The 27,079-nt window shown below is 39.9% G+C and overlaps 1 protein-coding gene across 3 annotated transcripts in view; it reads left to right on the plus strand.

Annotated features, from left to right (window-relative positions):
• jmjd1cb (jumonji domain containing 1Cb) overlaps positions 1 to 27,079 on the plus strand; it is a 175,036-nt gene that overhangs the window by 61,760 nt on the left and 86,197 nt on the right. For all 3 annotated transcript variants that reach the window (XM_042508073.1, XM_042508074.1, XM_042508075.1), the window contains exon 2: positions 5,653 to 5,862. In XM_042508073.1, coding sequence (XP_042364007.1) covers positions 5,653 to 5,862 — 210 coding nt within the window. The remainder of the gene's footprint in view (positions 1 to 5,652; positions 5,863 to 27,079) is intronic.

Consider the following 27,079-nt stretch of genomic DNA (forward strand, 5'->3'; position numbering starts at 1 on the left):
CAGTCTGAATGTAACAATTTAGTTTCCACAGTGTATTTTAGACTTATTGTAGGAGCTTAGCTGGAAATTCTATTATCCAACAAAAATACACAATCATGATAAAACTTCAGCCATAGGCATGAAAACAGCCAAAATGATCAAGAATGAAAAGTGAAAAGAGCCATAAAGCCGTAAAATTACTCAGGTTTGTATATCGATACCTTTTAAAGGACCAACACTTGTCATCTAGCTGCTGCCACTCCAGTCCATGGACATGCACACAGACAGGAAGTGATTGACACAACAGGTTTAACAGCAATGTCTCACTCTGCCTGTCATCATGTCTCCTCTTGTGTCTGACAGAGAGGCAGAGAGCAGCATCAGCAGATTCTGCTGAGATAGACAAGGCTGGCTGCTGTGTTAAGGACACACTACTCACATTTTTATGATGATGAGGAGAATTATGATGAGGAGAAATTTGCAAAAAACAACTGGATAAGGTGCAGTATTAACTCTTTACAGGTGGTGTTTTCTGCATCACAGAGCTGAACTGTCTTACCATCCACACGTTTAAGTGTGCTTTGGGTAACAGTGTGCAGCTTAAACTGAAGGATGTTTTCAAAGAACTAATAATGGTGCCATATAATAAATACTGATGGATCAGAGTTACTGTAATTGTAGATGACTTTCAAACATTGTAAAACTGATACACTGACTAAAACTACAATGATGATTGTGAGACATATGATCCTGACACCGTTTACATGTTACACAATGATGTGGGCAATAATCATAATAAATATTATTTAGGCTGATATTTGGGTTCGTACCTGATAAAAGCCATATTGTGATATTTATTCATACTGAAAAAATATTCTCCATATCAACATGATATTTACTTCAAGAAGCTATAATCATTTTTTTATACCAACGTATTGAATGAGAACATGTAAACAGTGTTTCGCTGTAAAAGGGGTTGCTTGATTGACCCACAGAGAATTCTCAGCTGAATCTGCAGCTTCTCTTGGCTTTTCAGAGCTTTATAGTTAGTTGAATAGCTGTTTGCTCTGTAACTTTCCCATTTAGATTCACTCCCACTGCTTTCAGTGTTGTTTTCATCTGCAGCAGGCATCTGTTTTTAATGAACACTCTAAAAAGCCAATGTACTCCACCTGCCCAGCTGCAAACAGCAGACACAGTCAGAGACTAGCTGGAGAACAAAGTGGAGCATTTAGCAGCTAAAGAGACAGATATTTCCCCCAGAAAGTGACAGATATGAATGTTGCTCCGTAACTACCATATCTGTAAATTACAGCTGCTTGCTAACAGATTTGCAATCCCAACTAGCAGGGAACATTCCAACAACATTGGTTAATCTTAACTACAAGTTGCAGAAATGTTTTAAAGAAAACATTTGAATCCAATGTTCAAGAAATTTTTCAAGGATCTTTATCATTTCAAATAATGTTTCCGGTATGATATTGAATGCTGACTAAGATGTAACGTTATAACTGCAACATTCTGAGGATGTTTTGGTGATGGTGAGAGGTGACAGACCATAGAATGTTCTTTTATAAAACCTTCCCACAATGTTACATGAGAACAAAGGAAGAATGTTTTGAAAGCAACATTCAGAGCATGTTATTGAGGACTGAAAAGGACCTTTTTATTGAAAATGTAATGTAATGTGATATGTTAACCAAAAAAACCAAACATTTTTAACATTTTTTTAATATTTATAGAAATGTTACCCAAACTTTAAGAAGAACATTTTGGGAACTAAAAGAAAACTTGCCTCTAAAAATGTAACTAAAACATTTCATTATTTGCATTGTGCCATCTCAGAATGTTTTTAGAACCAAAAATGGCTAGCTGGGATGCTATAAAGATGATGATTTTTAAATGTTCACAACTTGTTTGTAGCCTTTACGTTATCTTTGACTTTGTTAGCAAACGTAACTTATTTTGTGTGACAGTCTTGGCACTGACAGTGATATGCAGTGTTGTGATTGTCTGACATTATATGTGTTGTATAGTAGGAGTGTAAAGGATCGGCTGGAAGCAGCGATCAAGGCTAGTTCTATATTTGTTTATGTTTTTTTGTTTTTTTCCAGCATTGGCCGACTGGGCTCAGCCCTATAATTCTCTGTTCCCCACATGGCCTGTTATTGGCCCCGGGCCAGCGAGCAACAGTTAGTGTCAGATTGAGTTTTAATGGCCTGTGCTGACATACAGGCTGGGCAGAGTAGCAAAATGTGCATATGCATGAGTGTGTGTATTTGTGTGTATCCTGTTTATTTGTGGCATTAATGCTACTTTAGACTTTTACAACAGCACACATAAACACACCCAAAAAAAGACATGGTGTGTAAACAAATGTAGGCGATCTTGTCAAGTGTATTGCTGTATTTGATAAAATGGAATCAGATCTGTTCCATGAGGCTGACAAATGATGGGCTTAAAAAATCCTTTAAAAATCGCAGCTGGTATGGATTGCCAAAATGTTTTGGTGTTTATTCGGATTCTTAAAAACACAGGTGAACATCAGATTTTAAAATGAGAAAATACCAATTACAATGCAAAGAGTCTTCACTGTGTTTAGTGTTTTTCTTTTACTGAGAGGGACTCTACCGCATAATCAGCAGCTCCATTAGCATTTCTCCCCATCTCATTCCTTTTAAGCCTCTGACAAGCAGAGCTCAGAAAACACGACCTTGTTTACTCCAAAGTGTGGCAAGCACTGTCTCATTGGAGCCCCTAACAACATCACCTTTAGAGTATGTTTGTTTAAAGTAAAATGTAGGTAAAAATAAGTGGAAACAGATCAGTGGATTCTCTCTTTTGTTTATTAGACGGAAAAATCTGTAAAAATTACAAGCCTTATTTTTAAAATTTTTAAAACAATGATAATGGTGATAATGGTTACTGGGGCTGCCAAACAATTCATTTTTTTTTAATCGCTGAATTTCAGTAGTTAATCGCAATTAATGACATTTTTTTTAAAATCATGTTTTCAGTTCCATTATTTTGCATTACTAAACAGTTTTGACGTCCACAATTAAGATGTAAAGCAAATCTTACCAGATTGTCTTGATTAGGAATCAAATGACAACAAAAAACTGCATACTGCATAAACTGGGAGTCTGTAAAGGGGAGACTCACAGCATTGCAACATGTCTTAGGAGCATTATCTGTCCCCCTTCCTGAGACGCTAGCATGACATGATTGGAACCACTATTCCTTAGGTCTTCATAGGTCTTCCTTAGCTTTCATGTGATACCATCATCATCATCATTGTAGCTTTAAAACTCTAGATGTGCTGCAGCTGACACGCAGCTCAGGAGTATGTGGTCTCTCTTGCTTCCTACTCTAAAACTCTGATTATATCTTTAAACTGAAATCTCTTCGCTTGGTTTCACGTTAGCCTGTGGAACATGATGGGGAGATTGAGATGGTATGGACTAAACAATGAATTATCTAAATTAAAATAATCAACAATTACAGTTGTTGAATCTGTGATGAAAATAATTGCTTGTTGTGTTGCTCAATGACATCATGCTGAAAGAATAGGCTGTTAAATTACGTGAAATTAATGACAAATGTTAATGAAACTGAAGGCTGAAGTGAAACGGAGACAGTGACAGATAGAGGTTAACCTTTGTTGTGTGGGATGAATTAGAGATGAAAGGATGAATAGAGGATGGTGGAGCATGTGAGAGTGATAGATTAAATCAGACGGGGGTGGAAGGAGGGAGCGCTGTCCTCGAATGACTCCTGTTGATACAAGTGAACTGGACAGAGCTGGGTAATGAGCGCAGATGAAGGGGTGTGGAGAAGTGAGACGGGTACTAACCTGACGGCTGGACGTCGGTGATAACGTACAGAGAGATACTCATAAACATATAGAGAGTGATTACACTAAACAAAGGAGGACAGGCTGATGGAGCTGCCTCAGTGCCTGCTGGCAGGGAGTGATCACTCAGTTGACTGCAGTAGTGCATTATGGGAGAGGGGGAGGGTGGGAGGCTGACTGAGGAAAGATGCACCCGTTGATCCCCCCTTCCTCTCTGTTCCTATAGAGGATGGGGGAGGGGTGCGTTATATAGAAGCAGGAATGAGGGAACAGAGAAAAAGAAGATGAGACAGAGGAGGGAGTGAATATGAAATGAGGAGATGAAGAAAGAGAGATACACACACACGTGCACGCACGCACGTACACACACACACACACACACACACACACACACACACACACAAAAGGACACCTGCAGCAGTAAACAGGGAAAGGTTCCTGTGTCTGTCAGCGATGCAACATGAGAATACCTTTACATCAGCATCGACTGTGTGATCAAACTGCATTTATTATCATCATCTATTATCAAACAGCTGCTGCTGCTTCACTCACAGCATCCAGAGCTCTTTCACTTCACATGCATTCAGTTACGCTGTGTGTATTTAAAGTAACCGCAAGTGTGTTTTTATTTGTGTTTGTGTGAACAGTATGTGTGTTAACGTGCAGACTGTACACAATTGCATGCAATTCATGCAATTCTTCTCCTCTACCTCTTTTTTCTTTACCTCCTCATTTTTCATTCCTTTCCTCTATTTTACGTGGTCATTCTTATTCTCCGCTTTGCTTCTTTGCTATATTCTTTATGTCCTTTTTCACTCCCCTCTTATTCTTTTTATCATCCTCCGTCTCCTCCAACCCCTTCATCTTGTTCTTTTTCTTAGCTTCCTCATCCTCCTTCTCCTCCACGCCCTTCTTCTCTTTCAACACATCCTCATCCTGCTTCTCCTCCACCCTTTCTTCCTCTTTTGCTTTATGTCCTTCTTCTCCCCTTCATTCACATTCCCTGTTCTCTTCCACCCATTTCTTTTTTTTTCTTCCCAACCCCCTCCTCCTCCGACCCCTCTTCTTTTCTCTATCGTCTTTTTTTCTTCTTATCGTTGTTCTCCTCCTTCTTCACCCCTTCTTCTTTTTCTTCATGTCCTCATCCTCCTTCTCCTCCACACCCTTCTTCTTTTTCTTCACATTAGCAACCCTCTTCTTCTTCACCCCTTTCTTTTCTCCCTCTTCCTTCTGCTCCATACTCTTTTTATTCCTTTTTTTTACATTCTCATCACTCATTCTTCCACTTTTTCTTTGTGTTTGCATCCTTTTTCTTTATCTCCATCCACTCCATCGTCGTGTTCATGTTCTTCTTCCTCCTCATTCTCTTTTTTCCACATCCACATCCTCATCCACCCTTTTTTTCTTTTTCTTCATGTCCTCGTCCTTCTTCTCATCCTCGTTTTCTTCTTTTTCTTTACCTTCTTCTTCCCATACTTGTCCTCCTCCTCTGCTCTCTTCCTTTTCTTTGTCTTCATGTCTTCATCCTCCTCTATCACTTCTTTGTCTACTTCTCACCCCTCTCTGGTTCTCTCTTTTCCTCTTCTCTCCATCCTGCACAGTAGAAAGATTTAACCCTTTGAAGGAACTGAACAGAATTACATTTTACTGAATTGAATATTATCTGATGTCATGTGAGAAATAAATTGCTTGATTGATTAATTTGATGTAAAGTCTAACCCTTTGTCCTAGCAGACAGCTCTTGTCCAAATCTTTAGATCTAATCATGGGTTTGTTTTGTGATGTTGTTGTTGAAAAGTGTCTTCCTGTGTGTTTTGCAGGTTTATGTGGAGTTTGATGACCAGGAGTGGGAGAAGAGAGAGTGGGTGAAGGTGTATGAGGATTTCCAGCTGTTTCTACTGGAGCACCAGCTGGTCTGGGCCAAGAGGAAGGAGGGAGCAGGAGGAGGAGTAGGAGGAGCAGGAGCAGGTGGAGGAGCAGGAGGCCTGCTGCAGGGAACCAAGGCCAAACACATACAGTGGCCTGCCCTGGTAAGACCTTTGTGTTCTATTTGTAGGCTGGAGCCAGCCATGTGAGCACGCCTCTCTTCATCTAAATTTAAGGCCTGAGGATCATTCCTCACCCTTGCTCTGCGCTGTTACACTTATTGTCTTTGTGGTCATTTATTTGTCAGAGTGGTTACTGAGTGGCAGCCCTGCTGTGTTTACCAGCTGTTCTGTGTTGGGCCGTGGCTGTTGAGCTCTAAAGGCAGACTGTGTTTTCCCTTGTTGTTCGGAGGTTTGTTTGGAATATTGACACACTTTTTCAATCAATCATGTTGTTTTGTGACCTCTGAAATATCAAACTTGTCCCCCTCAAGTAGCCTTGTGTCCACTGCAGGAACTTTTCCAGGAACCCAACTGCCGTTTAGGATACCTTATACTGGCCCCCAGAAACACTGATTGGTCAATCATTCAGCTACTCCAACTTGTGCTCAGCTTGATTTCCACATCCAAGAAAGCACTGGCCACCATGAGCGTGATTTTAGAAACGAGAAGTGGCAGAGGGCAGCTACTGAGGGGCAAAACTTGTGAGGAAGAGAAACAAAGTGTAATTCACTTTTTGTTTAATTGCAAGACACATTAAAGCAGAAATACATAACACACACACTGAGCAGACTGTCTGTAAAGAGCCGTCCAAACCAAGAACGATAACTATAATAATAACTTTAACAATAACAATGTGAGACTTCACACTGGTGAACAATGACATTCTGTAAATGATGGTGCCACACTACATGCTCCAGCTGTTTTGGCAGTAAATTCAGATAGATTTTGATTAGCTGTTAGTATTTTCATCCGTTAGATTTTCCTGCTTCAGAGACAAGATATGGTAAACTATTTTGTGCAACAATTCATTACCACTCAATAGCTCCCTTCTCCACTCACCCTAAATATGTCGCCTCCACTAGGTGGGTTTTCCATTAACCCTCAAAATGTACTAATTGAAATCGCGAATATAAAATGTGCCCATTGGAAACACATCAATTACGAAACAACTCCCATTTATCTCAAAAGATTTTTATGCTCATGAGGTGGTATTTCATTCATTCATTCATTCATTCATTGTCCGTAACCGCTTGTCCTCGTAAGGGTCGCGGGGGGGGCTGGAGCCAATCCCAGCTGTCATTGGGCGACAGGTGGGGTACACCCTGAACAGGTCGCCAGACTATCGCAGGGCTGACACATATAGACAAACAACCAGTCACACTCACATGCACACCTACAATAGCGCTCTCACGTATTAAGGGGCTTGCCTTTCCATTATGGCTCCATAACACGCCTTTGTGGGCTTGGATTGGAAAAAAATTACGACTAGTGTGGTGGCTACAATAGAAATAAAGCTGCTAATGTTTTGAACATCCATCAGCATGCTTCTTTGAATGTTATCACCAGAGGAGAAGTCACATAACATCACTCAGTGGAAACACAGGCATCTGGCAATGGTGTTGTGTTGACATTTTGAATATATTGCTATAGTTTTGCGTGAAGTGTCACTCTCTCCTTTTCTCTCACTTCACACACTTCACATGCACAAACAAACAAACACACACTCTATGTTCTGCCCTGCTCTACTGACCTATGCTGCTCCTACAATATATCTTTATACTAATCGCTCTGAAAGATATGCAAAAGATATTGTTCCACTGTAGTTGCTATGTTGTGGTGTGGACTCCACTTTAGTTAGAATGATAAATTATTGTTTTTGTTCCTGGTGTGAATTGCCCAGACCAATGTGACTATGTTTTTTGTGTGTGTGCAAAATGTGTCAATAAACGCTGTCATTTGGTGTAATTTTAGCATTTGTTCACTGTTCTTCAGCACAAGCAGGAATGTATAGAAGGGACTTCAAATTCCTAGTTTAGTTCCTTGGCATCCTTACTTCTTGGATATATTTGGTCAAAAAGTACTTTTGTTGCTTCATGTAACTTTGACCTCTTAAGTAGAATAGCTGATAATAAAATTTATTTAGAGGGGTGCTGCAGAATTAACAATTATCAGTTTTTCTATTGTAAATCCTTTCCCCAGTACACCATCAGATGCAAGATACTGCTACAAGTTTGTAAGCCATCTACAGTAGTGTAAAGGCTGATCTCTGTTTTCAGGTGACCTAGTTAGATAGCCAGCTGGTAGTTGACTGTAAATGTGATCAGTAGTAAACAGATAGTGAGACATGTCGTTGTTTCTGAGTTGTAAGTTGTAAGTTGTAAAGTTGTAAAGTTTTCTGTTGATTTAGATAATAGAGGATCAGATTACAGGTTGGTGGTTAAACTTGAGGTACTTCTTACAATGCCAGAGTTCCTCTCGGTGTCCTGGATGAGGGCTGAAGACAGTGAAGTGACTGTCGTGAGTACTTGTTGGAGTAAAGTAACAGCTGAAACCACAGGTGAAATGTGATTGTCTGAAAGTGGTTTTAATAGGAGCCTGTCAGTTTGTGTGTGTTTGTATAATCTGTGAACACTTCAGCACTCTGATGCTGAGTCTGCTCTGTGTGTCTGTCATCACACACACACACACACGCTTTGGTGTGGTGCCAGTGTGGTTCCTGTGGTGTTTTTGATGTCATCTGTATGTCTCACACACACACACACTATCAGCCCCACTTCAGATGACAGTGGTGTGTGCAGACAGGCTCATGCTGAGGCAGTGTGGCTGTGTGTTTGTCTCTGGCAGTGAACTCATATGTGCAGTCTGTTGGAGCTGAATGTTTTTGTGACTGTTCCTGACTGAAGTCGGTTAATAAATGTTTGACATTGGTGGCATTTAGTTTTGGACTGCGTGCATGTTATTCTGCGACAGTGACTGCAAGTGTGTATGCAGAATGTGATTCACTGTTTTGATTATGTAATAGCAGAGCGCACAGCACCATCTGGCACACACATGGGAGATAAGAGTTCAAAGACTTCCACACACACACTGTTTTTTCCTGGTTGTTTTTCTCTCTGTCTGACTCCGCCTCCTTTTTTTTTTTTCTCCACACATTCGTCATATCACTGCCCCTCTGCTGCTATTGTCATAGCAACAACATCAAAATCTAGTAGACACACACACACACACACACATAGAGCTATAAGCCTCAACAATCCCTCTGATTTTTGCAAAGAAAATGTTCAGTTATGCATTCAATTTTAATGAAAAACAACGACATGATAGATTAAAAGAAAGTTGCACATGAAGCGGAACATTGACAAGCATATTATTTCCTTTTTTTTGTGGAATTGTTGTTGTTGCTCGAATGTTCTTGTCTTGGAAAGAAGCACCTTTAATCAAATCAAACAAAATCTCTCCCTCACTTTCTGTGAAATGGTGAAGCTTCATGACGCTTTCCAGCTTCATCAGCTGAGTCTGATGAAGAGCATGTAGCCCGAAAAGACACCTTGGATGTAATTATATGAAATATTTGTGGGAGCATACTCTACTACGCAGACTTTGTTTTCTCTTCTTGTGCTTTCCAGCTCCTCACTTCTGCTGCTGGTGTCTTTGGAAATTTTGGGTCAGTGAATGAATACTTTGATGAATAAATGTGGGCACAGATATGACAACCACATCAAAATTCAGTGATAAGACTTAGTTTGTACATATAACATCATATCATCAGCAGGTAGACCCAGCAGTTAGTTTTACATGATTTTGAAATATGTAACCCCAAACAGACATCATCTTTTAATGGGCAAGCCTGTGCTAACTACCTAGTATAAATTCTCAAACAAAAGCTGTAATACGTCGGGCTGCCACAGTGAAGGAACCTCCCCTGTGGTGATTAATGGTGGCTCAAGAGTTTCTTTTTGAATGAAGGCCACACAGATCATGTGAAAATACATGGGGCCAGCTGCTTCTTGCATCAAATTGGTTATTTAAAAAAATCTCACACAGGGTGCCTCTTGGCTCACTGGATAGAGCGGCGCCCCATATACAGAGGTTGTATCCTCGCTGCAGCGGCCACGGGTTCGATTCTGACCTCGACCCTTTGCTGCATGTCACCCCCTCTCTCTCTCTCCCCCTTTCACACTTAAATTGTCCTGTCCATTAAAGGCAATAAAAGCCAAAAAAAAAAAATCTCAAACAAATGCAACAGTTTCATCTTGCTGTGAAAACATATTCAACTTTCCATTTCCCCTGAAAATGGTGGTTCTCGCTGTCATCTTTATGCTTCTTTGCCTCAGTCATGTTTGCTACCTCGCAGGAAATGCCAGCTGTTTACTGTTGGTCTATTAAAACACATTAGTTCTGCATGCATAGTTTCTACTTGATACATGTCTACACACTGTTATAGAAAAATAGAAAATGCAAAGTGATCTTGCTTGATCAAGAAACTGTGTGGCGGGCCACATGTAGTTAGAAAGTCAAGCTGAGGCCACTTAAAATTGCTCCTAGGGCCACAATAGTCCTCCAGGCCACACTTGACATATCTGTTATTAGGTGTATGGTTGCTTTTTAATTGACAAAAATGACACAGTTTTAAAACAAAATAAATACTATCTATTGTTAAATGCAGAAAACAGAAAGGCAGTGAGGCGCTATGAAGGGAGCAGCATTTCATTTTCTGCTAAGACGCTTTAGCTGTATCTGGTTGCTGTGATACAGAATGCCTGCCTATGTGTAAGCAGAAAGTAGAGTACTTGTGTGACGTTTGGTCTTTGTGGAATTTGTCCCTTCCCTCCTCAACTGTGATTTAAGGGCTGGTTTAAAAGAAACAATGCAAAGCTGAATATTATCAACTCTTGGTGATCTGGAAACAATCGGCAAACATGCAGCTCTCAGCACAGAATCTACACTCAGTGCCTCATCTCACTGCTGCTAAAAAAGAACAAATACTGCTGTAGCTGCTTGCCATCCCATACTGATGGCTTGTCAATAGAGTGGTATTGCGATATTGTAGTTATTGTGATATCCCATTTTTCACTTTTTCTTTTTTACATTTTTTTTTTTTTACTATCTTGTTTTCTTAGTCTTCTTATAAGTTGTTTTTTTTATCACTGTCAGTGAAACTCAACACTTCTACTTTTTCTTTTTTCTTTCTTTTTTTCTTTTAAATTCAAAGATAGCTTATGTAGAAATGAAGGGATTATGTCCTTTAAGCTACTGCAAGGCTGTCCTGTGAAACATCTATACAGGTAGAATGTCTGTCAAAAATGAATGAATGAATCAGCAAAGAAGAAGCAGCTACAATGCTGAGGAAATGTACTTTATTCTAGATTTATCTAAACAGGACATCATAGATGAAGTTCGAATCAATAACAAACAGTGTCAACTGCAAATTAACTCAAGTGCAGATAAGAAAACAGGAAGGCCTCTTACTAAAACACATTAATGAAGTATGCTTATAAATAGGAAAGCAGACGGAAAGACCTCTCTCTGTAATATAAACCTGTGTCAAATAAAGGTCTGGCTCTCTCTGGAACTGAAACATGTAAATAGTACCAAACAAATGATCTCACACCATTACAGACAACAGTCATAGTGAGCACTACACTGTGGGGAATCTGGTGAGCGTTAATGAAAGGCCTGTAGAATGGAGGCACCAGTAGACTTTTCTACTGTGAAGCCAGTGCAGGAACACTTGTGTTTGCATGAGCATTAGCTACGGATGGCAATGGAGGAGTTAACTTGATTACAAAGAGAACTAATCTGTGCTAAGGAATACTGACAACATCCATTTAGTTAACAAGGAGTGGCATGTGAAAGGGTTTCTTTATTTTACGATGTTTACTTTTACTTTACTTGAAATAGTGTGCTATCTCCACCAGGTCTCCTTCAAAAAGACTTTAATCTCAAGGGACTTCCTGGTTAAATCAAGGTTAAATAAAAGGAAATACTTGCTCTTACATTAAACTCTAAGTTAAATGTTCAGAAAGTGTGACTTGCTTAGCGAAACAATCACATGCTTGAAACAGTTCTGCAGGAACACTGATGTTCATTTTTATTGACACGTTCACCTGGAAACTGAGCCGTCCACCACAGTAGACACACAGCTTAGTCGTCACAGACAGACCCAGCAGATTGCCTGTCTAGTTATTACATCGTTACATAACTAAACCCCTTTGACCTCCACACACTAACACACACTCGGCGTCTCCCTGCTCTCCCACTTCTTTACAGTTATTACAGTTTTGCCTCAGCCTTTTTTCACTCTTTCTATGCATCCCTCAGAGAATCTTTCTTTCTCATTCTTTTATTCTCCTTCACTTCTGTCTGTCTTGTGTCTGTCTCTGAGGTCTGTAGACATGCATTTATGTGTTGATATGCTGCCTGTTTCAGAGTTCTCTACTATAACTCACAGTATGTTACCATGCACAGCTAAGTGGAGTGATGATCGTAGCTCAATTTGGGCCATTTAATTGGACTGCTGGCTGTGTCCCAGTATACAAGCACTAGGAGAGAATCCATGTATTGATGGAAGTATGTCTGTCTCCACCAGTTGGTGGAGTTATGCCCTCCTTTCAGCTAGTTGCTATTGGACCTTCTTCCAGTTGACCAATTACATACCAAACAAGTTAGCAAGCAGCAAAGGGGTTGCATGTCGAACTGTGACAACATGGTTAACTTTTTGGCGCTGTACATTTCGTACGTACTCTGCCCTTTACTTTATACCTTCATCTTATTTTGTTTTTCTTCTCTCCTTCTCCTTTTGTTTTTCCCAGCTTTCTTCTATGAATTTATGCTGTTGTACTTCTGGGTCAAAGCCCAGCAGAGACTATGGAGCATGTGCAGAATGCCTAGGCCAGTTCAGGTCCGGTTTAGGCGCATACATGAAAGAGTAAATCGACTGTCAACAGCATTATCAAGGTGTTTTAGTCTGACTTTGAGAAATACGATTTCAGTTGGACTAACGTGTCAGCATGTGTTTTAAAAGTCCAGCTGTAGCAGCTTTTCTAACACCATGTAAACATTATGTCATATTGTTTTGTTTGAACTAAATACACTGCTATTGGCAAAATACCAATATGTTTATTAAAAAATATATTTCTGTCCCGTGCCACATAAAACACATGCCTTTTTATTTGATTGTTAAAACGTGCTCACCTTAAAATGTCTGTCTTGAAGCTTTCCCTAATAAAAGAACTATTATAGTGATATTATTATGATATGAGTATTGTCAACATTTCTAATCCCAAAGATATTTATTTTACAATACAAAAAATGCAGTCAGCTAATTTTTGGTATTTAGACCATTAGTCTTTAATTTAAAGTTATCATACTTGTTGTGTTGATCCACTAATCAGTCCATTGTTAGAGCTCCACATGGAGGTTAAAGGTCATTAACACCCCCTTTAAAGCTGCATTAGAGCAGAGCCACAGTGTCCAAGTAAGTGGATGCGTCTTCAGCTGCTGTGTGTCCTGTGAGCCGGGTGTGTTATCACTCACTTTAGGCAGTGTGTGGAATCTCTCACAAAGGCAAGTGGAAGTATGTTAGCTCTCCTCCTTAATAGCAAATCAGCTGTGCTGAGCCAAGATGCAGTTAAACAGCCTGATCCCGGCAGAGTGGAAACACACAGGACTGGACTGAAAAAAAGGAGAAAATTGAGTATCAGAAGTAAGGATCATCTGAACTGAAATGCAGCAGAACTTGCCTCTGGTCCACTATTGCAGGATTGATCTGTGCTTGTGTTATGCTAGTGACAGCAGCAGTAGTAAGAGTATTAATAGAACATGTGAAGCTGCTGGTAGAAGCAGCTGCAGCAGGAGAAGGAGTAGGTGGAGCAGCAGGAGGTACAGTAATCTGATAACCAGAATAAGAACTGGAAAAGATTGAGACGATGTATCAGCTACAGGTTGTGAGACTGATCTGCCTTCTATTTCTGAATGTGTTCATTTCTATAGCTCATGCTAACAGAAGTGATAAAGGTTTTTAAGGTATTATAAATATGGCTGTTGGTGTATCTGCATTGTACGATTATAATTAAACACACATGAACACAACAGCCAATACCGAGGTCAGCAAAAAGATTGAGTTCGTGTCCATATATCATATGAAGAACTGATAACATAATCCTTGTGACAGGCTATTCCTCAGAGCACTTTTTTATTAACACTAGTGACAAATAAACATTAAGTGTAATGTGTGTGTGTTTACATAAGAATGTTAATAATTTAGCCAACATGATGCCAGACTAAACAGCTCAGACTTCTGTTATAAGACTAGGCACAGTGATTCTCCCTTTTTTTTTTGCCCATCCTGCCTTCTTGTTGTTCAAAGATGACACAGTGGAGCTTACTGGTAGCTTGCAGCATCATTTTTGAAATGGAAGAGGCACAGACCTCATTAACCCTTTGAAACTTACCAGATTGACTTCTTTTAAAAACATTGGAAGAAGGCAATGAGCAATAAAAAAAGAAATGACCCAAAAGTTAGCAATAATTAGTGTAACATACAAGAACATTTTAAACATGGGTGAACGCGCTAAAAGTAGACTATGGACTGTTTTTCTTTTGCCAGCAGAAAAGAGCTGTGTACAGGGCTCTGCAGCAGACGGGGTGTGTGTGTGTTGTTTTGGTTTGTCCGTGCAACATCGTGGACAGGACGTAGGGCAGGTTAACAGTAGAAAGCATCATGGACAGAGGTCTGTGAGAACTTCATGGTGGTTATTTCTCTTTACATATCTCTATCTTAGAGATATAGGTGGAGACAGAGGGAAATCTGTGGCGATGCATCATTGAATCTTGCCGGCTAGAGAGCTGAAATAACTGCGTTCACCCAGGTGTTGTGTTTCCATCAATGTCGAACTGAGCTGTAGGGGATAAATTCCCATGACTACTGCAGAGCCATTTGACCTGGGTGTGAATGCCGATTGTACACTTTGCCACTGCATTAAATAGCCAGATGTTAGAGGTTGTAAGCATTTTCTTGTGCAGTGGGAATGAGGCTTTGGTCACAAGAGGCATCACTTGGTTTTGATTTTGTTGTCCAGTTTTTTGTATTAAGTCTGAGTATTGAGTAACTGAGCTTTAAAGGTACGTAAAGTTTATATACTTTACTGTTGACACAGACAAGTGTTAATTACATTTTTGTAAAATATGTTGGATATTATGTCATATTCCAATTCTGTCTAAATACTCCCTAGAATTAAAAGTTGATTTCTCTTTAAAAGGGTGTACTTCCATTACTGTGCTATTATATTATCATTATAGCAATTGCAGTTAAAGGTCTCAAAATGACATTAATATCTGTTATTGCAATTATTTCTGGGACAAAATATCGTTCAATCACTGTGGTTATTGTGAGGTACTTGTTGAGGAATAAAAGCAGCTGAGCTTATTCCAGTATGATGGGGACAGGTGTCCAGTCTGTCAGAGCACTCAGACCCTCCAGTTAACGGAACATGCATGTGTCTGGACTGTGGAGGGAAACCTGAGCAGACATGGGGAAACATGGAAACTTCACACACAGAAATCAGGCTGAATCTGAGATGCTCACAGCTCAGTAGATAACAGCTTCCAAGTATCACAAAGCCTGCTATGGCAGGTATTGTCTTCTTATTTTAGTGCTTGATAATTTCATCAGCTGACCGACCGTTGTCCTTGTTTCTACCACTGCAGCCTAGAAAAAAAACACCTCTCAGTAATCTGTGTCCCACTAGACGAATGGTCAGTCAGCCAGACATCAAGTCTCCTTGGAGGACTGTCCCTGTCTAAATGCCTGTAAGATGTAGATTGACAGTTAAAATTGACCCATCAGTGATGGCTGATGATGCGCTGTGTGAAGAGGGCTTGAGGCGGATTTCTACACACAGCAAGAAAAACCAGTTCAACCATCTTCACATCTATCACCTAGTTGACACTGTGTGTTTGGCTGAAGACCACTGCATCACAGTTGGTCTTTGACCAGCCAGTGGGCTTTCAGTATGCACCTCCTCATCACACAGACTGTCTAGATAGCAGGCACTCAATGTCTTACTAACCATCCATGAATTGTTCTGTTGGTGTCTGGACAAAAGACAGGATGACTTTCTTGAGTCCCTTTCCTGCTGCACAAACTACCTGTTAACCCCCACTAACATTTTGCTTTTGTATTTTTGTAACCCTTTAAAAACTGAGCACTTTTTGACTTGATTTCTGTCAAAAACATGGAAAAAGGGCAATGAGCAGTGAAAGAAGAAATTACCCCAAAATTACCCAGAAATTAGTAAAAAGTACAAAAAAAAAAACCCTACCGGAAAATGTTTTTTTTAAGTAAAACAAATAAATGAGCAGAAAAAAGTGTTAAAATTCTAATAATTATGTAAAATATTTTTTTAAATTAGAAATATGTTTTTCCCTTGCTTTTTAAAAAAATAATTTTCTAAATCTACTAATTTATTATAACGGAACATTTTTGTTGCTTATTGCCTTTTCCCCTTGTTTTTCAAAAGAATTGTACCATTTTGCTGAGGGTTTAAAGGTTTTAATACTTGTTAAAGGTGTCTGAAAGCAGCACAAGAAAAGTGATGTTGCTTCAGGTATCAGAGGGTCAATGGGAACGGTTATAAAGGTCATTTACAAATGACTCTGCAATAGTCACGTCCATTTATCTGCTCTGGCTCCGATTTGCTTTGATTGGCAGTGATGGAAATATAACACTAATTTTAACCCCTTTGATGTGATGCAACAACAGGCAGCCACAAAATACTGCCAGTCTCCATCCAAACAGTCCTCCAACATCATTGCAAAGTGACCACTATAACATCTTCGCTGGCTTCCATGCTGCTTTCTACACGCCAGAAAAAAAAAAAAAAGAACCACCTTGGTCTGCTGAAAAGGAGATAGCAGTAAATTGCCTATCTTTAACAGGTGCGTTAAAAAAACTATAGACATGCACTAACTTGTGTGGAAAAAGCGTATTGGAAGCTGTGTTCCCCCTGAAAATCTTTCAGGAGTGCATGTCTGAAAAGAGCAGCAAGTGTTACACTTCAACAGAAAGGTCTGGCATGTTTCACATGAGATCCTATATGCAGCTTATGAGCCAGATCCACATAGACATGGTTTTAGAGCATTGATTTCAGCTAATCCTCAGGAGCTGGAATGATTGCTGTTTCATGGACTCCTCCACCCAGACAAAAAAAAAAACTCTGATGTCAACAGATAGAGATTCTGAAATGCCGCTCATACAGTGCATCCACTACAGTCTTGGCTAAAGTTTGTATTTGTGTGAGGGCAGTGTTTTATTCTCTATGTGTGTGCGTGCATGTGCAACATGTTTATCAGTGTTGCATGTGTGCACATGTATGAGGCATGTTCCTGTGTGTGTTGGTGTAATGACAGGTAGTGTCAGGTGATGAAAGGCTGCAGTGTCATTTATCTCTCCTGTAGGATAACCTTAGCCCTGTTAGCTAATGGAAACTGCTCATTTCATCACACACATCACACACACACACACACACACACACACACACAGAGAGAGAGAGAGAGAGAGAGAGAGTTGCACTGACATACTTTAACAGATGACTGTAGTCTGAAAGGGAAAAGGTCACAAACATCTGTGTGTGTGTGTGTGTGTGTGTGTGTGTCTGTGTGTGTGTGTGTGTGTGTGTGTGTGTGTGTGTGTGTGTGTGTGTTTAGCTGTCCACTGTGCTGATGCAGGCATCTTTTAATAGAGCAGAGAGAGAGGATAGGCAGTCAATGAGAAGTGTTGTGTAAATTAGAGTGTGATATATATGGTGTGTGTGACAGGAGGGCTGCTGTTTAATGGCAGCAGTAATTTGAGACAGGAACAGTGTGTTTGGGTTGGGTCTGTTGTGAGTTGTAAAGTCCCCAGTGACCCCAGGACATGGAATGTGCTTAAACGTAGCATGGTGTTTGTCATGTCACTGGTGACTAGAGTAATAGTAAAATACTGTGTGTCCAGAGTGCTGCCTAGTAGGGCTGCTCAATTGTGCCAAAAATACTAATCAGGATTATTTTGATGATGATTTCATCATTGTTTTGATTGATATTGATATTGTAATCATGATTACTTAACACATACACACACACATGGAGGGGAGCCAAAATCGTAAAGAAAAAAAAGAAAAAAAAGATGTGATTAAAATTCCAGCCTTGCTGTGTAGTTCATCTGCCACTTCTTAATATGTCATTTGTCAGTGATAAGCACAATCCAGCAAACAGAGTACAGTCTATGTTATTCCTAAAGTGAAGATAGATTGCAGTGAGTAAAACATGGAAGTAGTGCTACATGTTGCCTCGCTGATAACGTCCACATATCACAGGGAGGTCACAACCTCAGTGCTGCGTAAGTCAGAAACTATCAGATGACTGTATAAGTAACGACTAAGACTGTGACCAAGCAGGGAGGAGCCACTCAGAAAGAACAGACCTTAAATACTGAAACAGGTAGTGTAATCTGAAAAAAGTCCAATTTTGTCATTTTAAAAACTACCAGTAAATATTCAGCTGATGATCAGTTTGGATTGTCATGAATTAATAACAGTCAAATAATGCTCCAAATTATGTGCACAGTAATACACCAGGCAAACCTCATGCACATTTACTGCTCATGCAAGTCAACGACACAGATGTATGCACAAAATAATGAACCTGCAGCTCACATGCTGAAACACCTGGACAACAAATGCACACACACACACACACACACACACTACAAGTTTGGCTGTCACTGCTCTGCTTTCTGCTCTTATTGTTTTCGCTCATAAGAAAGGAAGTGCTCACACCTCCCCATTCACTTCACTTCACTCAAGTGTGTGTATGTGTGTGTAGGAAATGAGTCTTCTGTGGGTTTCCTGTCTGCCAGGGGACTGATAAGGTGTTTAGTGAGGCAGGATTGCCTCTTTCTACTATCTTCACTCTTCATTTTCCTCTCGCTCACAATGTCGTATGGCAGTAATGTTAATGCTACAGCTTTAAGTGTTGAACTTTTTCATTGTGAAACTGATATTGTGTTTCAGTGTGCTGCCCAACTCTTTACACACTCTATTATTTTTACATCCACAAGTCCTGCCATTATATCCATTTTTGTAGGTAACATGCAGTATTTAGCACAAAGAAATCAGCTTGATATTAGCATAGGCTGTGTTTTAGAAAATCATTAACTTTCATATTTTAAATGACTGGCAAAGTCATATTGCTTTGGACTATTATGACATTCTTTAAAGTTGATATAACTTTTTCAGGTTAGATTTGTGCTTTGTCCTTTGTTACATTGCCAGCAAGTATTAGAAGACGGATCTATTAACTAAGGGTTTAGTTTTGTTATCAATTGCTGCTTCTTGGAACATTATTTGAATAATAAAAGATGTAAGAAGCAAATTACCCTTATTTATGGTAAATTTTGACTGCAAAAGCAGGGATAGATGCTGTGCTATTTCAGTGTTACCTCATCATGTCGAACTATAGACAAATTCAGGTCCACATAAAAAATTGTATATTTGTTGGCACTTATTTGTCAGTGCTTTACAGAAAACCACTTGCAATAACCTTGTATGGTGTTACTGACCTTGCAGGATTTTTTCCTAAATATGCATATACATACCTTAAGTTAGATATTAATATTGTTAACAAACAGTTACACATCCAGTAGTTACAGTAGTTCATTAAGAGTGGTATTTGTGTCCAACAGATGAATGTAAGTCCAATATTCACTCTCTTTTAGTTCTGGTTTTGGTCTCCACCAACTCCTGGAGTAAATATCTGTTTCATTAGCTGCTAAATGCTCCAATGTTGTTCACGAGTTAGTCTCTGTGTCCTTCTGCTGTTTGCTGTTGAGCAGGTAATGACGGCTTAGAACATCACTATGATAGCAGTGAGAGTGAACCAAAACAGTAAAGATACAGACCAGACAACTAAACAATGAGCTGCAACTCACTGTGAAGCTCTGTATAGGTACATAAAACATTTGTACTCATGGTTAAAGCTCACGTTTGTGCATATTGTGAATGAGGCCCATTGTTATTCTGAATATATTGAGAAAAGACACTACGAGGAATAATTGGCAAATTTATAGCTAGGTCCAGCTCAGATGTGTTTCTCGATAAACGCTACGCTGAAATTGACCTATCGCTAAGCCCCGCCCCTTTAGCTCATTGGGACAAACAGTCAGTGTGCTGCCTAAACTACAGTGGTAGCTGTCAGTGTCAAAAAAAAATCCAAAGATGTTGTTCAGAACTTTTGGGCATAGAAGCCCCGTATTTCACACAGAAACAATCAAAAGGGTCTTCACAATGCCGTGGTGTTAGCATTAGCCAGCCTTTGCTTTCTTTGTAACATTACTGCTGAGTTAACGTTAATGGTTGTCATTTGGGTGGGCTTTAACTACAACCTCTTGCTACAGTTAACGCTGATGTCCAAATCTCAAAGAACAAAAACATTAAGACTAAGTTATACAGATGACATGATGAGCTAATGTTACCAAGCTGAAGTTGGCCATAACAATAGCAGCTGTTAGCTAACTTAAGCTAATGTTACTTAGCAAAGGTTGATGCAGGGAGTTTATACATGATGTTGCCGACATAATGTATGAAGTTATGTTTACTTGTGACTTCAGGCTGTTGCCGTACCTTGTTTGTTTATCTTGTTTATGTTGAGCTCACTGTGCGGTCTGCCACACAGCTTAATCCAAAGGAGGCACTTTGCTCTCTGTATGTGATAGGAAACGGATTTAAATGCAGTCCATCCTCCGGCTTCTGAGGATACCTCGTATCAGTGTTGCATTTACCCCATGCACATCTTTTGATCATTTATTAAGTTGTATGTAATTTATGTATTAGTTGTATGTATTTTATGTATGTGAATAAAACTGCAGGAAAATCAACATTTCTGATGCTTTTCTTAGGAGGTCTACGAGCAGGATGTCCAAGTGCATTGTTTAGCTTCACCAAATTTGATTGGCTTGTGGTGTTTGAGAGCGGGGCTTAGCAATAGGTCAGTTGTTTTAAATCTTGGTGAATGTAACCCTCACTTTCTAGCCAGCACCATTTTTTCTGCTTCTGCCTCTTGCACCAGATGACAGGGAGGGGGAATTTGGGCCAGTTGCATCATTGTGATCTTGATCTTTTCAAAAGACAAAATCCTCTGAAACAGTACAATATCAGATGGACAGATTACTGCTTTATGTGACTGAAATACACATTTGTTTGCAGTCTTGCTGGTCTGTGGTCTGTGGGTTTTTTAAAGATAATTTTTTTGGGCATTTTTGCCTTTATGAGATAGGACAGAAGATCAATATCGTGAAAGGTAGAGAGAGAGGGGATGACATGCAGCAAAGGGCTGTGAGCTGGAGTCGAAACCGCGGCCGCTGTGGTTCCTGCTACATTTATCAGAGTTTCTCTCTCTGTCTTCTCTCTCACCCCTTTACTTGTAATGTACTTATATAGTGCTTTTCTAGTTTTTTTTGACCCCTCAAAGCGGTTTTAAGCTACATGTTACATTCATCCATTCACACACACATTCACACACTGGTGGCGGAGGCTGCCGTTTATGGTGCCACCTGCTACTCAGTAACCACTCACTTGCATGCCCACTCCGATGACGCAGCATCGGGAGCAATTTGGGGTTCAGTCTCAGTTATGTCTCTTGACCTGGAGGACATGGAGGACCTTCCAATTAGAAGATGACCCGCTCTACCTCTGAGCCACCGCAGCCTCTCTGATCTCCCCATCAGTCTGTGTGTGACATGTGGTCTGTGATGACACATCTTCCTCCTACACTCTCACACGCACCATTACACTTTTAATGCGAGGACAGCTGCCAATGTACAGGATGTGATATAACGCTCTGATGAAACAAAGGTCTTTAGTGTATCTGAAACAGTAGTATAAAAGTGTAATGGTGCGTGTGAGAGTGTAGGAGGAAGATGTGTCATCACAGACCACATGTCACACACAGACTGATGGGGAGTATTATTATTATTATTATTATTTAAAAAATTAATAATAATACATTTTATTTAGAGAAGCACTTTTCACAATGCTCAAAGATGCTTTATAGAGACAAAATCAAAGTAAATTAAAATCAGTTAAACATACTAAATAAATAAAAACAAGCTCAATAACAACTCTGATAATGTAATATTAATAATTATATGAAGCAGGCTGCGTTGGGTTTAGTGTTTAATGCAAATATTTATGCACATTTTACTGTAGTAAAATGAATGCAATTCTAATAGACAATTACGGACAGGAAACACTAGACGGGTTTCCATTACAGATTTGCGCAAAACTTAATTGTGATATATTTAAAGTGTTTATAAAACACAATTGTAAGATGACTGCGTTTCCACTGAATGATGTTATGCAAATTCTTTAGTTTAAAAAGTGTTTCCAGGGGCGCCTGGTGGCTCAGGGGATAAAACAGCACCCCATGTACAGAGGTTGTGTCCTCGCCACAGTGGCTGCGGGTTCGAATCCAGCCTTGGCCCTTTGCTGCATGTCTTCCCCCCTCTCTCTCTCCCCCTATCACGCTCACACTGTCCTGTCAGTTAAGGGCAATAGAAGCCCCAAAAGATAATCTTAAAAAAGTAAATAAATAAAATTTTAAAAAAAGTATTTCCATTGCAGTTTTGCTAACTATTGCTTTTTTGAATTGCCTGAAAAACCATATCATGCGAGTGTAAAAACTTTTTGACGAATGAGATGAGATCAATGGATAGTTATGCCAGTAATAAGATGGATACAGATAAAATCCTCTGTCACTGTATCTGTATGTAATGGTAATACTCGGTTCAAAAAAAACTGCTGCTCAGTGTTGAAGCAAATCAAATATCAGAGAGATCAGTTGTCATCTCAATGATGCAGAAATCATCTTCACTTTTAATTTGACCATAAATAAGTCCTGGTCATTGGTCTGCAGTGTTGCCCAGAATATCCTGAATCACCATATATTTCATTTTATCACCTGCTTCTTGGGTCGAGTGAGATGTTCCTGCTGCTTGGCTGTTCTACTGCAGTAACTGGCTTTTCCAAAAGCCGTCTCATGCTGTTTTGGTCACACAGAGCTTTGCTTCATCTTTTAAATGTAGAAAAAACAAAAGCTGTTTGATCTTGGCTTTAAACAGGTGCTCAGCATATCTCTCTTTGTTTTCTGTTCATGTGTACAAATGCTCATAAAAGAAATTGGGCATTTTTACATTTTGAACAGTTTGCTGTAAACACCAATCACTAATTATGTCTTCAGTCTGTGAATCAGTGAATCAATTTCAGTTAAGTTCCACCATCTTTCTTACTGTACATGTGTAGGCTGTGGCATGGTTTAGCAGCTCTTTGCTTATGTAGCTTATCAGATGCTTGTTTACCACACACAGATGCTGCTGGCATTTTGTTCCATTAGTCCCACCTGACAGTCAGCGTCCAGCTGCAGAAACTGTCCCATTAGTGGAGTTAATAAAGCTGATAGTGGCTGTGTGTTTATCTGGTTATTTCCCGGACTGTTGTTTTTGTACTGTGCATAGGAAGGGCGTCTTCTGGCTTCCACATACTGACATAACAGCTTTCTGTTACTGTGATCCGGAGGAATCTCTCTCTGACATGACTTTATTACTGAAGCACAGTGCCAGCATTACACAACAGCAGGGGAAATAATGAAGCAACACTGTTACATGACTTCTTGGCCCACATGTGTCAATTTATGGCCCACGGGCCACATCTGGCCCCTGGTAGGGTGCCAGGTGCCCCCAACTAAGATACACTAAAATCTTATAAATGTCCCAAAGTTCTAGGAATGTCCTGAAAACTATGATATTTTACTAAACTACATGTTGCAATACTACAATGTCAACATATTCCAATGCAAGATTAAGTCATGCATTTTAAATAGTGTCAGATGAATATCATTTCCTAAAATCTTAGAAGTGTCCTAAAATCCGAGGAATGTCCTAAAATACCAGAAATGTCCTATATCCTAGAAACATCCTAAGATCCTGGAAACATTCTAAAACCAGAGAAATGTCCTAAAATACCAGAAAAGTTATAAAACCTAGAAACGTCCTAAAATCCTATAAAGATGTATGGGACTGATTCGACTGGCCCCCAGGCAAAGCAAGTTTAGAATCCCTGCAGTAGACTATAACTGCTCTTGTCTGGACGTTGATTATGATAAAAGCTTTTAGTTCGAGTCTTTAGTCTTATCGTTTGGGGGTCATTTTTGTGCCATGGCAGCATTATCATCTTTACTCCCGCTGGGCCAAAACACATTGTTGTTCCATCAGTCACTGGCCACCTGTACCTGGTGTTGGTGTTTTGGTTCATCAGCATGGCTATGCTCTGGCCTCCTCTGACACTGACATGGGATCAGATCTCATGTGACACCTCAGAGAGGAAGACTGACAGCAGGAGAGAGAGAGACGAGGAAGAGACTGGTGGATGGAAGGCGAGAGAGTAAGGGAGAGGTTGTTTTAAAAAGTCTTAGCCCTCCTGATCTGTACACCTGTCTATTGTTACCTCAGTCCCCCTTTGCTCTGTGTGTGTGTGTGTTTGTGTACGAGTGTGTGTGCTCGGTTGCATCTCAGATCCAGATATTACATCATCTCTCTCTCTCCCACGGAGCATTGAGCACTGTGTGAACTCATTAAAGACATTCACTGCAGACTCCCATCAAAGACACAAAGTGAATTCCAATGACCAGACTACACCCAAGGGCAGAGGGAGAGAGGGAGTGTGGAAGTGAACAAAGGGAATGAGAGAGGAGGTAGAGTGTCAGCCATGCGGCATCATAGCATTGTAAGAAATGAAGGAAAGGACGTAGTATATAATAAAACATATTCTTTCTCTGAATGCAAATGTTTTTCAGTCTTCCCTTCATATGACATTTTGTCCTCAGTTGCTATAAAAGCTCCACAGCTGTCTTTAACATTATTGGGACTGACTTAGCCAAATTGTGAGGGTAATTTGAAGGGGACATATCTTGGCAGGTTCACAATGTCAGAAAGATACTTTTGCGTGAAAACACCTCTTTGTCAACAACTTACAGTCCAGACACTCCTTTCAACTGTTATCACTCTGTTACATAGGCATTAGTAGTGGTTAATAGAATTATAGATAAAGTGTAGAAAGCTCCTGCTAAACTGACCAGTATGTCCAGATTGTCATTATTACTGCATTAAACAGCCAATGTCATAACTCAATCTTTCTAAACATTTCAACAATGCTGTGGTTAAGGTGTGAGTAGGAAACTCCATGTTTGAGGGCATAAACCCAGCTGGAAACACACAGTGTCTTACTACTGAGCAAGCAGTGTATTTGACGCGCCCCTTCTTAACCCTGCTATGCTTAAATGAAGTTTGCATATCTCTGATATAGCCGCTGCCAGCTTGCTCTGGTGAAGTCATGCAGAGTTTGCGCAGTAGTAATATCCACAGTGGGGGACTTCTGGCCAAAACACCTATCCAACCAATCACAAGCAGCTCCATTGAATGGGAGCACATGGATTGGCTGTCAAAGCTGTCAATCATGGGGGAAAATCCCTTTTTTGTAGAAATGAATATCTCATTAAAACCAAACTTAACATAAAAATGATCACTTGAACAAACAACAGGGTGAGGAGAACTACCTTCAGTGTCAGAAACCATCTTTGGGAAAAATGTATTTGGCGTGTACTTTGAGTTTTTCGTTTGGCCTATGTTCCATTCACTACCATGGAGAGGGTGGGCTTTATGACCTATACTGCAGTCAGACACCAGGGGGCGATCCAGATTAAAAAGCTACACTTTGGGGAAACTGCCGTGTTATTCATCTTTATATGCAGTCTAAATTGAATATCTTTGAGTACTGGATAGTTAATTGGACAAACAAACCATCTGAAGATATCACTGTAGGAAATTGTGATAGACTTTTTACTATTTTCCGATTTTTTTAATAGAGCAAATGAGTACTTTGCTAATTAGGAAAATAACTGGAAGATCTGTTGTTACGAAATAAACTGTTCCAGCTTTCCCAGTCAAAGTTTGTGTAGTAGAGTTTTACCTCATTGAAACCAGGGATCTCATGATATGTTTACTGGATAGATTTTAAAGTCGTCGAGGCAAATGTGATAATGGGCTTTATAAATAAAATTGCCTTGACTTGATTGACTGCAGAGATATTACAGGCAGGAAAGGTTTTGGAAGGCTTGCAATTGTAGAACAATGGAATGTAGCACTTTATGATGTTCATGCTTAGTGTTGTCATATGACAGTATAAACCTTTAGCTTATTATCATTGTAAGCGGATTAATCAGTTAGTCAATCAGCATGGAATGCTTTGAGAAATATTGTATTCAAAGGATTTTTGCATTATTTGCTGTGTATTTATTTGACTAGATGAAAAGACATATGGTTGTTTCATCTTCACCAATATATTTACTGTAGTCATAACCTTGCATTTCCATAGAAAATATTCCATATGCTAAGATTTAAAATCAAATCCATACAGCACAGCTCTATATACATGAAGTGGCTGTTAGAAAGCCTACAGGTTAGAGAGGCCATCCCTGCTTTAAATGGAGACAGACTGCTGAACTGACTGACAGGCCACATGATAGTGTGTCTGCCACCTCTGGAGAAAGGCAAATGATGCAGAGCCAGCATTAAAACTAATGGGACACACTTTTAGCTGACACACACACACACACACACACACACACACACACACACACACACACACACACTTTCATGCTGCGATCTGGCTGAGTGCCCATGCGCTGCTACACACCAACATTATCTGGCAAAGCTCTCTGTCCTAATTTCAGAGCAGGAGAGACACAGACAGGGAGAGGGAGAGGGAGAGGGAGAGGGAGAGGCTGTGATTTCAGAGATTTTGTTTATGTGGAGAACTGAAGGTTTTATCTTGTGAGGGTGTGTGTGTATTGTGTTTTTTTAGGGTTTTTTTTAGAAATGGATTCCTGAGGAGGTTTTATCTGTAGCTGCTGCCACTAGAAAGAGGATTTGATGCAAGTATCTCTGAAGAGATACCATAAATATCTTCCCAAAATAAACCTCCCGGTCCTGATGGGTTCTGATTCAAAGCTTGTATCTCTGTTCATTTGCTTTTACTCATTTTCCCACACAGAATCATTGAAAAATGACAGCTGAGATAAAGTGATGCAGTGATTCATGTCTGTCAGTAACCTTGTTATTCGGCCTGATACAGGGAAGAGATTAGAGTCGAAACAGCAGGTAGGCGGGAGTCAGTGCTGCGCTTTACAGAGGGGACCAGGAGGAAAAGGCAGCGATATAGAGGTCGACGGAGTGAGAATAGAAGTCAGTGTAATATCTTTGTTTGACTTCTCTCTCATGGCTGCAGATGGCTCA

The sequence above is a fragment of the Plectropomus leopardus genome, chromosome 19, assembly GCF_008729295.1.
Source record: "Plectropomus leopardus isolate mb chromosome 19, YSFRI_Pleo_2.0, whole genome shotgun sequence".
In the NCBI taxonomy this organism is placed as follows: Eukaryota; Metazoa; Chordata; class Actinopteri; order Perciformes; family Serranidae; genus Plectropomus; species Plectropomus leopardus.